The sequence below is a fragment of the Callorhinchus milii genome, unplaced genomic scaffold, assembly GCF_018977255.1.
Source record: "Callorhinchus milii isolate IMCB2004 unplaced genomic scaffold, IMCB_Cmil_1.0 Scaffold3, whole genome shotgun sequence".
In the NCBI taxonomy this organism is placed as follows: Eukaryota; Metazoa; Chordata; class Chondrichthyes; order Chimaeriformes; family Callorhinchidae; genus Callorhinchus; species Callorhinchus milii.
Genome location: NW_024704744.1, coordinates 89536505 through 89555281, shown reverse-complemented (window position 1 = coordinate 89555281; position 18777 = coordinate 89536505). Strand labels below are relative to the sequence as shown.

The window sequence follows — 18777 nt, the reverse complement described above, 5'->3', positions numbered from 1 at the left end:
GGATTATTGGCCAGCTGTAGGATCTTTAATGTCCACCTGATCAGGCACAGATGGGCCCTCGGTTTAACATCTTCTGTGGTGGAATCCTGCAGTATATTGATTACTCGCAAGCAAGAGTATTTTGGTTCAATTCCCAGGTAGGGCAAAACATTAGGTCAATTTCCTTACTCCACACACCTCTGTTTACCTAGCAGTATGTAGGAACCCAGTTGGTAGGAGATTGGCGGATCACTTTTCCAGGGCTAATAATCCTTTAAAAAAAAATGTGGTCACTCAAACTACGATTCTCTGATTCTAATTTGGTCACTCAATCCATGACTGTTTGTGGGATACTGCTGGGTACAATTGGCTGCCACATTTCACCCACAAAATATACAGTGACTACACTTTACAATATATTCTGTGAAGCGCTTTGAGACACCTCAAAGATATGATAAGGCACTACATTAAATGCAAGGATTAATATTATTATCTCTGGCCAGCCAGCAGAGTACAATATGCACTTGTACAGCACCTTTCATGGAGGACATCTCAAAGTGCTTAACACTGTCGGCTGGGTACCTGAGCTAGGGTTGGGAATCAAGGGGTAAGGGTGGAAGAGATGACCAAAAGCTTAGTTAAAAAGGTATGTGTTGACAACTGAAGTTGCTGGGAACACCCAGCAGGTCAAGCAGAATCTATGGGAGAGGAAAGTGAGTTAACGTTTCAGGTGGATGACATATTGTCAGTTCTGGAAGGCTGTACCGCCAAACAAGCCTGATTGAGGTCCAGCCCTTGTTAGCTGCTTTGCGTGTGGCACCCTTTTACCGAGTCACAAAAAACAACCCGCTCCTTTACACATAGGTTGAGCACCAATAACTGTAAAATTGTGAAGCACTTTGAGACATCTCAAAGACTTGATAAGACACTATATCATACAAGGATTATTATTATTATAAAGATGGTTTGTATTCCCTGGAGTTTAGAAGGTTGAGGGGTGATCTGATTGAGGTTTTCAAAATAATAAAGGGACTTGATTGGGTAGGTACAGGGAAACTATTTACTCTGGTGGGGGAATCCAGAACAAGGGGGGGCATCATCTTAAAATTGGTGTCCTCCACTACTCTGAGGGACTGATGAGAATGGACAATTGGGACTGATGCCCCTTGTATCTTCCAATCAATTTCCTCGATGTCTTCTCCTGAGCTGTGCAAAACCAGGATTACACCTTTCAGAGCACCGATTGGCTAAGTGTTCAAGATTGTAGAGCAGAAGGTCCCCAGGTGAGTCCGAGAACAGCACAATATCACCTACAAACAGAAGCCACAATCCTATCAGTGAGAAACAGATACACCAAGTGCTTCCTCCTCGATGCAAACTAACAGGTCATTGATGAACACATCGAACAGGGTGGGTGGCAATGGGCAGTCTTACTCCCCATTTCCAGAGGGATAGGCTCAGTGTTGACCCTGACATGGATGTTGGAACTGGAATACACATTCTGGAAGCCCTCATGATGAACCTGGAAACCACAGAAATACATGGCCAAACCTTGGAATTGATCCAGATCTCTGTCATGTATATGACCGAGATTGACAGAATTGTGAACCTCAGATATCTTTCCCTTAAAGGATGTTGATAAAAATAAGTATTATGAATCTCTTCATTCTTGAAAAGTGGCCATAAAACGTCATCAATCTCAGTAAACAAGAGAAATACAGCAATTTAAAAGAACTAATGATTTAAGAGACTAAAATGAGCCATATGAATTTTTAATGATACTGAAATACACGTACATTGATATTGGTTATTTTTTAAAAACAATTGTTCTCGTGGATGTTAGTTCAGCTTGTCCAACCTTTCTCCAGGTCAGCTACTTTACCAAACATGACAGCTACGTCCTCAATGCAGGCAGATATTTTTCTCACTCAGCTCCACTTAACCCTGTAAACTGAATAATAATAATCTTTGCATTTGATGTAGCGCCTTATCACGTCATCGAGACTTCCCAACACGCTTCATAGAATGTAGTGTAAAGTGTAGTGACTGTATATTTTGTGGGAAAAATGCGGCAGCCAATTGCACACAGCAGTCATGGATTGAATGATCAAATTATTATTATTTGTTTATTTTTTGGCAGGATTATTACCCCCGGAAAATAATCTGCCAACAACGGGGTTCCTACTTACTGTTAGGTAAACAGAGGAGTGTAGAGTAAGGAAACTTATCTAAGGTTTCGCTCTGTCCGTGAATTGTATCCAGGTCTTCTCGCTTGTGAGGCAAGTGTTCTAACCACTGAGCTGCAGGACTCCATTTAAAGCAACAACGGTGGTCCTAGATGGACAAGCTGCTGGAGTGCCCTCAATGGTAAACTGTGTGGTTTTACCTGGTTAAACTCCAAGAGTTATCCGAATTTGCGCACTTTGGGGGCCCTGTGCCTTGACTCACGCTAAAGCATGTGCTTCAGCATGGTGATGGATTTGCTCATGTGTCAGTCGTTGTGAGACTGAAACTGGGGTGTGCACATCAGAGCATAAGCAATGAAGTGCAATTGTCCAGCTCTGCTCCTTATTTCAATTTAAATCCATTCAATTGAGTGGATTTTTTTGATTAGACCAACTGTTGATGGTAGAATCACAAATGATAATAACTGTCACCAGCAAGGCTCTGAAACTAAAATTAAACTCAAGCTTTGCTTCACTATAAGGGCCAATTTCTCATTCAGTTTTCCATTTTCCCATCTACAGGTGGCTAAGTGGAGTCCCTTAGCATAGTGGTAAGTGCACTTGCCTCACAAGCGAAAGGACCCGGATTCAATTCCCAGGCAGGACGAAATGTTAGGCAAATTTCCTTACTCCATACACCTCTGTTTACCTAGGAGTAAGTAGGAACCTCATTATTTAATCGATTGGCGGATTGCTTTCCAGGGGTAATTATTGCTCCCCAAAAAAATAATTCACCATAATGGGCTATATTTAAAATAATAATAAGAGATATTATGGTCTAGAATAAAGTTGTTACAATCTGGAATGCACTGCCTGTAACGGTAGTGGAAGCAGATTTGATGGTAGCTTTCAATAGGGAATTGGATTGGTATTTAAAAAGCAAAGTTGTGCTTAAGAGCGGGAGAGTGGGACTAGCTGGTAGCTCTTTCAAAGAGCCGGCACAGGCACGATGAGCCAAATGGCCTCCTTTTGTGTTGTAAGATTCTATACTTTTAATTTGGTCATTCAATCCATAACTGTTTGTGGGACACTGCTGTGTGCAATTGGCTGCCGTGTTTCGCCTGCAAAATATAGTCAATTCATTTTAGAGTATATTCTGTGAAGAGATTTGAGATGTCTCAATGACATGATATGGTACTATATCAAATGCAAGGATTATTGTTATTATTATTATTATTAAGTGGTGTAATGCCCAGGTAACTGCTGCTAATCACGCCTAATGCTTAATTGACCATTTTGTATGGAGAATGATTGACAGGTTCACATTGCACAATCAGTGCATTCTTTCAATTCAGATGTAACCGTTTGTCCTAATCTTTCTTCCAAATTTGACTCTTTATTACGTTTCTTAGTTTCATCTTTACAATCCTTCGGTATTGGTGGTTTTGTCACTGGATTTGAGTTTATCCCTTTACCTTTTGCAGTTCTTTTTCCTGCAGAATTAATTTGTCCAGTGTTGTCTTTTAAACCTTGCAGTGAACCCTTGTTCTGCACTTCTTCAGTTTTTTTCCTCCACTACGGCTGCTACTTGTGCTTTAAGTCTGTCTACTTCTTCATCTTTCTCATGTTTAATTCTATCAATTTCTTTTCTTGCTTCATCCCGTTCTGAGTTAAACTTCTCAGATTCATGTTTAGTTTCTCCTGACATCACTCTTTTACATTTAAGTTGTTCCTCCAACTGCTGCACCTTTTTGGGACACTGTGCATGTGCCACAGGATCCCCTGTCAAGATTCCCTGGCCATAGCTGCCTGTATTTTTACAGTAGCTTTTAAGGGTAAGGAACTGGAGGTTTTACTAATTGGAGGACCACCTCCAGTCGTCTGCTGGAGGGTTAATAATAGCGGACACGGGGCGGGGGAATTTACTTCAGCCACTTGGCAAATCGAGCCGCCCCCTGGAATTTGTCTGGTAGCAGCAAATGCCCCCATTTTCTGCACAACATCCTGAGGTTGATCTATCTGAGCCTGTAACTGTTCTGTCGATTGGTTACCACCCTGTGTCCAACTCGGACATTCTTTTGCCCAATGCTCGTTCTGGCCACAAGTAAAATATTGACCTCCTTCAGGTTGTTGATTCCCCCCTGAATTATATCCGATACCTTGACCACATCCACCGGTTCTTGGCACATAATAACCTCAGCCTCCGGCACGATTGTTACGTCCATAAGATCTATTCTGTCCTCGCCAATTGCCCCCTCTACTGTAGTTATTCATTGGACTCTGTCCTACCTCATGGACCAATTGTGGTTCTTTTTTAACCTCCAACATGCCAGTGGGGCAGTTTTGATCCTCTCCATAATTTCATCCCAACCAATGCGTGGATTAACCAATACTCCTAGGACCATTTTAATAGATGGTAACAATTTTTGGAGAAATTGATTTTTATATCCCTTCATGTCTGTAATTTCGACCCAATCTGGATTCCTCCCTGCAATGGACCGCACTCTTTCTTCCTATGATAATCACAGGCCTCTTCATTAAGATCCCTCCAATCTATATCTTCCACCTTTGCATAATCGTTGCCTCTTGTTACTGCCTCTACCATCGCCTGTCTTCCCTTAAGTTTTTGTTTTAATCCTTGTATTTCTATTTGACATTGTCGATGGTCACATTCCTTTCCTTTAGTCTGTTCTACAAATTCATGCATTCCTTCCCTCGCATCTTCTAACTTTTCTTTTAACTCTTTATTTTCGGTCATAAGTTGCTTCACCAGCCATTTATTCTCTTCATTGCTACACTGTTCGGCATTGGCTAAATTCACCGCTCCTTGCTGGCTGTCCACCACAATGCCCAACTGTCTTATTTTATATTGTATAACTCTCTCTCCTTTTAACTAATTTTCCATTTCTTTAAGTTTTCCTGGGTTCCCAAACATCCTCTCCACATAACGTACTTGACTAAAGATCTGCAACTCCTTCCTCCTGTTTTTATTTCTCCCTGGCTACCTGATCCTCTATCCATGTCACTCCCTGTTCAAAGGTTTTGGTGACCCCTGGATGTTCCATTTCTAAATGATCGAACTTCTAGCCTGCGTTTTTGCATAAGTCTTTCTCGTATTTTTGCAACCACTTTTTAAATGCTTCTCTCGTGTTCATCTCTTTGGATTTATCCATTTTAACTAAACACAACAGAAAAACTCTCCCTGAGTTTTTATCCTTTGATTAAAAAAACTCCCCGAATTTTTATCTCGGACTCCCTGAGTCTTCTATTTCATAAATCTCCCTAGATTTACGCTTGTAAAATCTCCCTGAGTTTTACTTTTTATCCTGACTTTCTCTTGAATCCTGTTCTTGTAGGTCTCCCCAAGCCTATGTTTAAATTCAAACTCCCTGAGTTTGTCTCTTGTGGTTCCCCAAACCAATACATCAGCCAAGACTTCCCGAGTCTTATCCTCACGACTCCCCGAGTTGACACTTCAACAAGACAGCCCAAAAACTTCGCCGAGTTTTCTCTGGTGGTTCCCTGAACCAACACTCCAATCAAGACTTCCTAAGTCTTATTGAACAACACAAAACTTCGCCAAGTATTTTTTTCTTGTGACTCCCTGAGTCAATATCCCTTTCTGTTGGCCCCCAGCCTTTCTTAGTTACTGATGACAAAAAAAAATCTCTATCACTTGTCAGATCCCTTCATGGTGGCTAATTTGTTAGGATTTCCGATCCCAAGGTTCGAATAATGACCCGACAATCCAATTAAGGTGTAATAGAGATTTATTAATCAAAGTAACATGTACAAAACTAGTAAAATAATACTGCCACTACAAATAACAGAACTTATACTACCAGTTTTGGAGCAGTCAGTCAGTTGCAATGGTTTCAGCACACCTTCTCTCCGACGGTTCGGCTGCCCTCTTTGTCTGGCTGGATCTGCTGCCTTACTTGCCTAAAGTCAGGATAGTTATACCTTTTCCCCTAGGGATCTTGCCCCCTTCTTTTCCAATCATGCATCTTAGTATGTACCCAACTTATTCGACCCTTGCATATCCTTGTATCCATATCTGCTAGATAAACAGACCCTTTTGAGACAAAGCAGCTTGCTCATTATTCTTCAACACAGGACATCTTGATTCTCCATTCCAAGGCCGGAGCCTGTCTCTGTCTGGTAGATAATGCGATCGGCATGTTTTCACTGAATACTGAGCAGCTGTACTGACGTGCCCACATGGATTGCAGATTTCTTGGGCACTTCTTGAAGCCTGTTCCATGCCTTCTCTCACCATCACAACTGACTGATCGTTGGCCTTTCAGAACCAGGATGGCTTATTCTGCCAATTCCTAAAACGTTAGTAAAACAGTTTCTTTCTCCCCTGTTTCCTACCCCTAAGCATATATGGGTATTGATATACACATATATATGTATATATTCACTATTAATTCTTCTATTGCTCTTCTTACAAACTATATTAAAATCAACCTTTTCTAGCACCTTGATCTGTTTGTACTGAAAACTGTGTCTTGTCTTAGAATTCACATCGAGTTAATGTGTGAGGTACCCACTTGGAGGTTTCCACTTGCAATATTCATTGGATGGTTCTTTTTTAAAAAATTAATGGCTCCCCACTCCCCCACCCATTTACTCACCAATATGTTACTTTTAGTAGCAATACTCACTGAGATCCAAATACATACATCTCCTCAAAAAAACAGCAGCCCGAGTGAGTAACCTTTCATTCGGGGTATCGTTACCTAACATCAATCAGTTCTGATCATATTCAGTAAGGTTTTTTACTCTGCCCACGAACAGCAGTGTGTTTGAAACATCATCATAAACGTGAAAGAGGAACGGCCTGTTTATCTTGATTTCTGTGGCGTTGTTGAATTGAACATTGCCTTGAGCCACTGGTTCTTCCCAGTCCTCAGTTAGTTCAAAATTGATGTTGTTTATAACCTTTGAAAACAGAGAGAAATGTAATGATTACAAGATCACAGTGATAAAGAAAACTCTTTGATCTCAACCTTTCTAAATATCCATCAGACCCTTGTCCTATTAAAGTGTCAAGCTGGTTCTCAGATGGGTTCCTTGTCCTGGACTCTTCTTCTACTACTACTAATAATAATAATCCTTGCATTTGATGTAGCACCTTATCACATCGTTGAGACATCTCAAAGCGCTTCACAGAATATACTGTAAAGTTAACTGACTATATATTCTGTAGGCAAACGCGGTAGTCAATTGCGCATAGCAGTGTCCCACAAACAGTCTACATAAAGTGGATCGAGTGACCAAATAGTTTTTTAAATTTATTTATTTATATTTTGGATTATTACCAAAGGAAAGCGATCGGCCAAATCAACTAACAACTGTGTTTCCTACTTACTGCTAGATAAACAGGCATTTGGAATAAGTAAACTTGCCCAATATTTCGTTCTTCCCGGGAATCGAACCCAGGTTCTCTTGTTTGCGAGGTGAGTGCTCTAACCACTATGCTACAGGACTTTCTTCTACAATTTGATGTGAATCAATCAAGTTTTTGCAATTCTTTTTTGTCGACAATAAAAAAACAGAAGCTCTTGGGAAGGAAAGAAAACCCCAAGAGATTGGCAGATATAAAGCTGATTCATGTCAATGTTCAAATTAAAGTGCAAAGATAATTTGAAGATCGGGAAACTGCATGTATTTATGAATTTATTTATGTTCCTGGTACATGAATTATAAATTACTAGCTATTGTCATCTTTGTTCCCTTCTATTTCTACCTTGAGGCCATTTATACATACTGTGTAGAGATGGGGTTTAGGACTGATCGTTGTGGAACACTGGTCACTGGCATGAACTGACTATAGATATTCTGTTGAATATTCTGAAGATGGGAAAAACAAAGAACATGGAGAACAGTGGTAGGTGTGGGTGATGTACAGGCTGTAATCTAATGAATGGTTTATTTGTGTTTACCTAGAACACTAATTACCTAGGAGATTGTAATCTAATCAAGGGTTTCACATGATGTTACAATCTGGAAGAACTGTGATGGATTTTAAATTCATGGCCTGTAGCACACCACCTGCAAGCACTATCTCACATTCTGAACCACAATGATAAATTGGTCACTCAACCCACGACTGTTTGTGGGACACCGCTGTGCGCAATTGATTGCTGTGTTTTGCCCACAAAATACACAGTCAATCCACTTTACAATATATTCTGTGAAGCACTTTGAGACGTCTTGAAGACATGATAAGGCGCTATATCAAATCAAGTATTATTTATATCTAATTCTCTCTTGTATTTGCTGATGCAGCAGTTTGCTCAACATACTGTGCCGTGTCAAATAATTATCAGAATTGTTTGTTCACCTTCCTTCTTCTGACTTAGAGTCTAATTCTCTCAGATGATTCATTATTTTCTCCTTCAGAATGTTAGCCAATATCTCCTCATCAATAGATATCAAAACCAATGACCTGTAGTTCTCAGTGTTAGCTCTTTGTCCACTTTTGCTGTTATTTGACTTACATTCACTCTTCTCCAGTCCCCAAGCACCACTTGTCAATGAATCCCTAAATGGGTTTGTTAGAACATAATTTCATTATCTTCCAAGTGTGTCAGCCCCTCTCAGTCGCTAGCACTCTTGCCTATGAGTCAGAAGGTTACGGGTTCAAGATCCATGCTGGAGACTTTGAGCTCACAGTTCAGCCCTGACGTTCCAGTACCGTGCTGGAGGGAGAGTTGTATTGTCAGAGGTTCTGTCCTTTGAATTAAACTTTAAACCAAGATCCTGTCTGTGCCTGTTCAGGTGGAATGTTAAGAGGTCCTGCAGCACTACTCGAAAAGAGAAGGGAGTTTCTCTCTTCCAGTGTCCTGGCCGACAATCTCCAGATACAATTGTTCACTCACTTCAAGGCTGACAGGGGGACATTGCTGTGAGCAAATTCGCTGCCATGTTCACCCACAAAAGACATAGTTACTATACTTACTATACTTGGATTTATCCTGTGGAGCACTTTGAGATGTTTTGACAATGTTTTAAGATGCTATAGCAAATGCAAGGAGTGCAGTTCAAGTGATACAACTCACTTCAGCAAAGACCACTAAAAATAGTAAACATTTGTCTGTTATTCCAATTGTTGCGTTTACCAGGCCGTATACTTCTTACCTTGTCGGGTTTCAGTCTTCCATCATTGCTTAATCTTGAGAAATCAGCTTCACTGCTAAATGCATCTGGGCCTTTCATCCTAAGGAAAATATCTTTTATGTTGTAAGTCGTATCCAGTTTGAACTTGGGTAAAGACACTTTGACAAATCTGCAACAGAGAACATTCATATTCCCAAGTTTAAATAGGAAACCATAAGATCACATTGACAGGTGACGAGGGAATAATACTAAATAACAATTTCTACATTTGATAAAGCGCTTTTCATGTCAGGTGGACAAAGTGCTTCATGGCATGTACTATCAAGTGTATTTTGGTCAACAATCCCCCAAATAAAATTGGTCATGGCTGTTTATGGGACATTGCTTTGCACAAATTAGGTGCCTGTGTTCGATTACAAAATACAGTCACCACACTTCACAGTAAAATCCTTGAAGCGCTTTGAGATAGCTTGATGATGCGATAGCTGCTATATCAAATGACTATAGGTCAATACGGCAGTCAATTTGCGCAAAGCAACGTCTCAAGTAAAGCCATGAAGTGAATGAGGAATTTTATCCAGGGCATTGTTGGCCAGGACACTAGGAGAAACTTCTTTCCCTTTTCGAATGGGACCTTTAACATCCACCTGAACAGGCACAGACAGATGTCAGTGAAACATCTTATGCAAAGAACGGCACCTCTGAACATACAGCTTCTGTGATCAGCACTGCACTGGAGCATCAGCCTGGATTGTGTTAGGGAGGCAAAGAGCAGGACACTTGCTGCAAGTTTATGTGTATATATCTGGTTAAACGCCAGGAGTGCCCCCAATTTATACTCTAAAGTGCCATGCCTTGGCTCCTGCCAACCTCGACTAAAACATGGTTTAGGTGAGCAGTATCCAGCCCTTAGGGAAGAGAATCTGCGTATTGGTTAGCCAATATAATAATAACAATATTATTCCTTGCATTTGACATAGCTCCAAATCACATATTCAAGACATCAAAGCGCTTCACAGAATATACTGTACACTTTGTGGGCGAAACGCAGTAGTTAATTACACACAATAGTGTCCCACAAACAGTCGTGGATTGAGTGACCAAATTATTATTATTTTTATTTTGAGGGATTATTACCCTAGTTAGTGATCCACCAGTTAACTAACAACTGGATTCCTACTTACTGCTGCCTAAGGTTTCATCCTGCTCGAGAATCGAACCCAGGCGCTCTCATTTGCGCTACAGGATACTAAAGGACTCCACAATAGGTTGGGAGACGCTGCCTAATTATATGTTTCCATGTATGTTGGACTGCTTTGTTTGGCTGCTCAAAACAAAAATTGATTCTGAAATTCACAATTAATTAAAAATGCTTGAAGCACCTAGATTGAAGCTGTTCAAAAATGGTGCGAATGGGAAGCTTTCTGTGAATCTTCTGCATCAGGTCCACCTTGACTGGTTGCACAATGGTCATGCTTGTTGATCCAGCCATTGGGAGTTTAATGGCCGTGTATTCGTGAGCAACTATTCCCTGGAACCAACCGGCTTGTGACATGGTAGGGACTCGTATTCTTCTATCTTCTTCAATGAAGAAATCTTGCAATTCCGTCGTGTGAGATTCAAATGCTTTTTTCCATTTTCCTGAAGAAGAACAAGAAGGAGATAAAAGGAACAGAGTAAAGGATAGAATCATACAGTGAAGATGGAAAGAGAAAGGGATTCATCGAAGGGTTGATCGAAGCCTGCACTTTACTCACAAAGATCAGCCCAATGTGGATGCCACCCAAACCATTCTATTTCCTGGAGAAGCATTCTGTGAACACAGCACCCTCATTCACATCGGAAGGATAATAATCCTTGCATTTGACATAGTGCATTATTAGGTCGTTGGGATGTCTCAAAGCGCTTCACAGGATATACTGCAGTGATTGTGTATTTTGGCTGAAATGTGGAGTCAGTTTGCAGACAGCAGTGTCCCACAAACAGTAACTATAGTCATTTGCTTTGCAGACTCCAGTCAGAGGCACAGGGACGAAGCAGCAACAGATAAACTATACGGGGACTTTTGGCGTCTCAGAGCACTTGACAAATCTTACGGCTGAGTGAGCGAGATAAGTTTGTCACAACGATGTTGGCCAAAGGCATGGTCAAGGGGGTTTAATCATCGATGGCGGAGCAAAGCATAATAATATTATAATAATAATCCTTGCATTTGAAATAGCACCTTATCACTTCTTTGAGACATCTCAAAGCGTTTCACAGGATATACTTGTAAAATGAATTGACTGTATATTTTGTGGGCAAAATAAAAAGCAAGTGCGACTTGAGCGATAAGATAGGACCATGGACATGGATCTTAAACTCAATCCTCTGAGGCACTGGTAGCCAACGTAGCATGATGAGGTTGAGGTTGGAGGCCAGCATGGAATCCTGGGCCAAAGAATCTCGGGTCGCGGAGTCCAGCCAAGGATCAGATTTTGACATAGTCTCACCTGGCTGTTTGCCCCAATCTGGTCTTGTCCCAATTACTTGTGTGGAAACACAGAAATGGACAGAACAGAAGATGGCCATTCGGCCTATTGTGTCTGTGCTGGTGCTTTGAACGAGCAATTCAAAGCATGTTCAGTCCCATTTGTGGAGTCCTGTAGATTAGTGGTTAGAGTACTCGCCTCGCAAGCAAGAGGACCTGGGTTCAATTCCCGGGTAAGGCAAAACCTTAGGCAAATTTTCCTTCTCCAAATGCCTCTGTTTACCTAGCAGTAAGTAGGAACTTACTGATGACTCAGTCATTGATGGCGGAACAAATCAAGTGGGACTTGAGCGGTAAGACTGTGGAGATATTCAAAGTGCCGGATATGGTCAATCGATCGCTTTCCAGGGGTAATAATTCTGGGGGGGGGGTGTTGCGGGGTGCTGAAGTTGGTGGGGGTGGGGGTGGGATATGACCAAAAGCCTAATCAAACTGTTACGTCTTGAGGCGAGCCTTGAATGTGGGGAGGGAGGAAGGGAGTCGGCGGGAGGAAAGGATGGATTTCCTGAGAACAGTGGCAGAAGGGATAAAAGCTTGTCCACTGATTATGGAGTCGATAGGCCAGAGACATGAAGCAACTTGACCAACAACTCCAGAATAGTCGTCAACAGCCAATTCTTCATTGTTGAGCTTGGCCTCGCTCCGAGACCATCACATACCACCCCCAACAATGAGTTGTGAGGAGAGGCTGTCGGAAAAGACCACACTGGAGCATTTAAAAGGAAATTAGACAGAACCATGTTTTGAAATGGGATTAGAGGGTAGAAGGAAAGAGCAGGGAATTGGGATTTGGATAGATAACTTAGTTGGTGGAGTAATTGTCCAATTAGTTGCACAATGAATCCAATTGCTTCCTTCTGCAGCTGGATCTTTGTGGGGGTTTTTCGAGTAAATGGGAAGTAAGTGGAAATGAATAACAGGGATATGTCAAGGACTCTTTCCTCTGACTCACTCCATCCTTCCTCTTTCAAACATATCTCTGACTGCGCTTTCGGTCATCTCTCTCCACTCCTTTGACTCCACCCCAGCTCAGGTGCCCAGCCAGCAGTGTGAAGCACTTTGAGACATCCTCTTAACATGAAAGGATCTGTGTGAATGTAACTTAGATTCTATTGTGTCAGACAAAGGCTGCTTGTTGAAAGAAAGAGATCTTTGCAGCAAAATAAGCAAAGTATAAGGTCAGCAAATGCTCAGATAGATAAAAAGAAGCTTGTGGGTTCGAGCCTCACACTGGGACGACATTCTGTCCATCTATGACCAGGGCTCTCTCTGCCTCCTTATCCTCCTCGATCTTTCTGCTGCCTTCGACAATGTTGACTCTATCCTCCTCCACTGCCTCTCCTCTCAGCTCAATCTTCATGGATCTGCCCTTGCTCGATTTCAATCCTACCTCTCCCACCGTCTCCACTTTGTTTCCACTAATGGCCTCTCCTCCAGTCCCTGTACCATTACATGTGGCGCCCCTCAGGCTCTGTCCTTGGTCCCCTCCTTGCTCCCTCTACATGCTCCTTCTTGGTGACATCGTCCATAGACATGGGGTCAACTTCCACATTTCTCTCCCGCACCAGGCTCCGTGACGTTATCACACCCAGCCTCGCCCGACTCCACTGGCTTTCCATCACACAGAGGATACAGTTCAAGATCCTGGTCCTCACCTTCAAAGTCCTCCATGGTCTTGCTCCTCACTACCTTCATGAACTCCTAACCCCTACCAACCTATCCGTTCCCTCCGCTCAGCGGGCTCCAGCCTGCTTCACGTCCCCTTCCTTGCCCGCTCCACCATTGGCGGGCGGGTGGGCCTCTGGAACTCCATCCCACAGTCCCTCTGCCTTGCCCCTTCCTTTGCCTCCTTCAGACCCGTCTCAAGACCCTCCTCTTCGACCATGCCTTTGGTCACCCTCCTACCCCTATCCTCCCCGCCCTCCACCCCTCCTGATCCCAACCACTGACTGTCCAGCGCTTTGGGACATCCTCTTGCCGTGATAGGTCGTATACAAATGTAATTTGTTCTTGTTGTTGTTAGATACCCATATAGTTTTGACTGACGTTCCAATGCAATGCTGGGGGAGCACTGCATTGTTGGAGGTAAGGTCCTTCAGATGATACATTGAACCGAGGTCCAGTCTGTGCCTGTTGAGGGGGATGTTAAAGATCCTGTGGCACTAATGTAAAAGAGAAGGGAGTTTCTTTCTCCTGGTATCCTGGCTGACATATTAGTGACTCATGGCTGTTGTGGAATGTTGCTGTGTATAAATTGGTTTCCGTATTGGCCCACAAAATACTCAGTCACTACAGTTTACAGTCAATCCTGTGAAGCATTTTGAGATATCTCAAAGATGAGTTAAGTCACTATTGAGACGTCTCAAAGATGTGATAAGGCACTATATACATCTCCCGGCATGAAAGGCGTTATACAAATGTAATTTTGTTGTTATTGTTATATCAAATGCAAGGATTATTATTAGTATTATTATATCAAATGCAATGATTAAATATTATCTAAACCACCCCCAAAATACCAAATGTACCTGTCTATAATTTACGACATTCCTACTGCTTCCTGACTGGGTAGAAACCTGAATTGGAAGACAGAAGCTTCCGCTTTTTAAATACAGCAGGTAAGCATTCCCATTTCTGATCCCAGGGTCACTAAAGTATAAACCAGAGTTACCTTTGAACTCCATGTAGCTTGCAGACATCATTGTTGCAGTAGGGCTGAGGCCAATTACTGGATCCTTGACTCTGCCCCCCCCACTTGCGTTGTGCATGTATCTGTTTATTAGCTGTTCCGCAAGAGGTGTGTGAGTGAAATCAATAGCGAGCAAGTTAACATTGTAAAACTCTTTGGCGTTCACAGCAAATGATTCCAGGACCTTGATATCCCTTTGGACAAAGATCCAATTTCTGGTGGACAGATAGCGTCCTGGTAGCCACGAGAGGAGAAAGTCGTTCAGTTGCCGAACGCTTGCGTCTTTCTCCCTCAGATTTGCGGTGGTCACTTGGCTGCTGCTTGTGAAACCCAGGATGTCGTGAAATATCTGAGCGGTGGCATTTGCGGCGCCCAGAGAGAGTGCCGCCAGGCTGCTGTAGATCTGCAAGGGGGAAAGCACCAAGTCGGCACATCTGTTTGGGGGAAAAGCATGATTGAGTAAGACAACGGTGTTTTCAGTTTGTGATATGGCTACAGCCTGCAACTTTGTGTTTCTTTCCTTGAGCCAGATCTGCTTGGTCTTTGGGTGAGCCTGGTCTTCATCATCACTGGATCCAGAGTCAGGCACCATCCGAGCTTGAAGTTTGAGAAACTCGGCCAAAGGTGGCAGGAATGTCTTGTTGTTGACTTGGTCATCAGACTGGGTTTTATTGACGTACATGAGGAGAAAAGGATGAATGTGGGGTCGGTTTGACCTGATCAGGGCAACGTGCATTCCCAGGCAGAGGAAACAGAGAGCCCACTTCATTCTTCAACAGCTGAAGACAACAACAAAGAACAACTTGCATTTATACAGAGTCCTGCATGCAGGATAGCGTCTTGGAGCGCTGCACTGAGATGCTATTGGATGCTGAGCAGGCAAGAAAGGGAGGGGGAGGTGACAGCAGGTGCAGATGAAGACGTAGGTCTTAACATGGTATTTCAAAATAGATAAAGAGCAGCGAGGTGTGGGATAGAGGCTGTGAGTCCCAGAAGTTTGGGGTGTAGTAGCTGAATTGTGTAAAATTGCTGTGCGCAACGACACGGTAAGGTGAGGCGTTATATCAAATGCAAGGATTATTATAATTATTCACCATATTACTAATTAAAAACATCTAGAAGTTATTCATATCCAGTTATTTGAAATCCGGGTAACAAGTTAAACTTACCAAGTTGTTATGTACTGGATACTGTTTCACAGAGCTCGCAAGCCACTCGCTTTAAAGCAATGCAGCAGTGATCCAAAAAAGGGTGAGTTAATTATTCACTAGCTCATTACCCACGAAAGGCCAGATTTTTTTGCTTACGTTTTTTTTTAAATCTTTCTTTTTGTTATCTTTTTTGCTTATTTGAAACGTGTGAATGGATCCAGCATCCAAAACCTTTTGGGGGAGAGAGTTCCAGATTTCACTACCCCACTGTATGTGAAAAAATTACTTCCTGATTTCACTCCTAAATGACTTAGCTCTAACTTTGAGATGATGCCCCCTTGTTCTGGATTCCCCCACCAGAGGAAATAGTTTCTGTGTAGCTACCCTACCCTAGAGATAAGATCACCTCTCAACCTTCTGAGCTCCAGGCAATACAAACCACATTTATGCAACCCATCTTCATAATTCAACCCTTTTATCCCCGATATAATTCTGGTGAATATGTGCTGTTTAAGGGTGAGTTTAACCTTCCTAAGCTGCAGGGCCAAAACTAAATTCAGGCTCCAGGTGGTGGTGTCTGACCAAGGCCACATACAACTGAAGCAACATTTCCTCACCTTTGTATTCCAACCCCCTTGAGATAAAGGCCAACATCCCTTTAGCCTTTTTAATTGCTTTATGTACCTGTGCATTAGTTTTTAGTGATTTGTGTACATGGACATCTAAATCTCTTTTTCTCCCACTCATACACCATTAAGAAAATATTCTGATTTGTCATTCTGTGATCCAAAGTGGATTAACCTCACACTTCCCCACATTCAACTCCATCTGCCATAGTTCTGCCCACTCGCTTAATTAATTAATGCTTAATCATCCCATTGTACTTCCCTAAATGGGGTCTCTTTGGAGCTGAACTGCCCCCAAGGTGATGTGCCTGGCAACGGAATGTTGGAATCAAGTCAATCCTCTCTGACTGTCTCTATAATAATAATAATAATAATAATCCTTGCATTTGATATAGCGCTTTTCACGTCGGGAGGACGTCCCAAAGCGCTTCACAGAACACACTGTAAAGTGAATTGACTGTATATTTGTGGGCGAACGCGGCAGCCAATTGCGCACAGCAATGTCCCACAAACAGTCGTAGGTTGAAAATGACCAATTTATTATTGTTTTTGGTTTTGGAGGGATTATTATTAGGCGTGTGGAGTAAGGAAACTTGCCCAAGGTTTCGCCCTGCCTGGACTTGAACTCAGGTCTCTCGCTTGCAAAGCGAGTGCTCTAACCACTGAGCTACTGGACTCTAGTCCAGTTCCTGAGCCATGTGTGTCCGCAGTATTCCAGGGCACTGCTGATGACTGGACAGCCCAGCCTAGCTCATTGGCAGGACCTGGAAGGGTAGACCAGCCACTGGCGGCAGAGAGTCATCCAACTCAGTATCTTGTTAACCTTGTAAGCCAAAACCCTAACAGGTAGGGCGATCCTAGCTGGACAAGCAGTGGGAAAATTTGGCAGACTCCAGCATTTACCTCAAAGCATCACTCTGGGGTCCCCAAATCTTGGCTCTTGCCAACCTGGACCTAATACTTTTCGGAATTAGGTAAGCGGGATGTGTCCCTCCAGAGAGAGAGTGAGCATTCCATTCCAGCAATCTATCTCTGGTAGGTGTGTAGGTGGGATACATGGAAATTCTGCTGTGGATTGCTGCTATTTTATATGCAGCAGCCAAAAGGCAACAACCAAATGAGAAATTCAACAGCAATAATGTACAGAACTAATGACACGGCTTATAAACCAATGGATGGTATGTGAACTTTCTACTACTGTGACAGATTGAAAGGACAATTTTGAGTAAAAGCCATTTTCCAGCTCATCCTGTTTGTTTCAGATGTGGCAACCTCTGCTGGGAAGGCCTCTCTCTTGAACAACATAATTTTGTCCGTTTCTGACAGACACCCGAATTTGATGTTTGCTTTACTTGCTCTTTGTTTAATAATCCTACGCATCACATTTTACATTTATCAAACTTGTCTGAAATTATGACTTGTTGTGAAATATGTTTTGTATGTTCAACTGAAAGATAAATACCTGTGGATCGGTTTCGAGTTTAGTCTGAAGTTGCGCAAATTATTTGAAGGTTTCTGCATTCTAGAGCATTCAACTTATATCAACTCCAATCCAAACAGTGAAATCAGAAGGAGTAGAGTTCAGTGCCGAAGGTTATCAGAAACCTGGTTATGCATATTGATCAATTGTATTGAATTTGTATCACTATAACTTTGCAGTTTCAATACCTTGGATGCCTTCCAACATGAAATGTGCCTTATAAATGTAATTTTGTTGTAATTTGTTGTTGTTATTACTCAACAGGACTTTTACAAAAAGCACGGTCGAAGAGGAAGGTTTTCAGGTGGGATTTGAAAAAGGGGAGAGGGGACAAGGCGGACGGATTAAGGGAGAATTTTGCATAGTGGCTGAAAGTGCAACCTCCGATGGTGGGGGCGGAGGGTGCGAGGGATGAGCAGAAGGCCAGTGCCAGTAGAGTGGAAGTGCCAGGTGGTGGATTGGGGAGTGAGGAGATGATTGTAGTGTCATCTGTAAATAATTTTTACTGTAACCGTTTCATGGCATAGACATGTTGGGCTGATCAGCTCTTCTCAGCCCAATAACATTTAGGATTGATGTCAGCCCGTCAGATAACAATAATAATAAAATTAAAATTCTGGTTGAGGGGAATGTGTTTTTCAGCCGTCCTCAGCAGATCATACTGCAAAAGAAACACCTTACAAAACAGAGTCTGATGTAGAGTAGAGTCTAAAATTTGCAAAGTAAACTTTGTCCGCTTCCGATTTTATGCCAGGCACTGGCAACTGGAGAGAAGTTAGCTGGAGGGTGTGTTGTCATCTAGTGGTTTCATTAAATAAGGAATATCATAAATTTTACCCATATTTTACCTCCTGAACAACCCTTGAGCAGGAAGCTCAACTTCATTCTAGATGGGAACCATGGCCTTCTGATGTAAAGCTCGCTGTGAGCCAGTGCAAGATCAGAGAACTTCCCTTCCTGTTCACATCACAGTTGTACATAGGTTTTAACGACTTTTTTTGGTTACGTTACAGCCACCATTTAGGGATC

At 42.4% G+C, this 18777-nt stretch overlaps 1 protein-coding gene across 3 annotated transcripts; it reads right to left on the bottom strand.

Annotated features, from left to right (window-relative positions):
* Positions 1-1737: 1737 nt before the first annotated feature.
* Positions 1738-15776, bottom strand: agt (angiotensinogen (serpin peptidase inhibitor, clade A, member 8)). 3 transcript variants are annotated; one of them, NM_001292744.1, is given in 6 exon segments: positions 1738-1930; positions 6890-7091; positions 9294-9441; positions 10655-10913; positions 14474-15270; positions 15661-15679. In NM_001292744.1, coding segments are annotated over 4 exon segments (1386 nt in total). In that variant the 5' UTR covers positions 15261-15270; positions 15661-15679; the 3' UTR covers positions 1738-1930; positions 6890-6899.
* Between the last annotated feature and the right edge of the window lie 3001 nt (positions 15777-18777).

Coding starts and splice junctions, on each gene's coding strand:
- agt (XM_007907214.2), bottom strand. CDS start 15,260: ATGAAGTGGGCTCTCTGTTTCCTCTGCCTGGGAATGCACGTTGCCCTG. Junction 10,914..14,473: donor AAGCTACATGGAGTTCAAAG/GTAACTCTGGTT, acceptor GTTCTTCTTCAG/GAAAATGGAAAAAAGCATTT. Junction 9,442..10,654: donor TTTGAACAGCTTCAATCTAG/GTGCTTCAAGCA, acceptor TCTCTGTTGCAG/ATTTGTCAAAGTGTCTTTAC.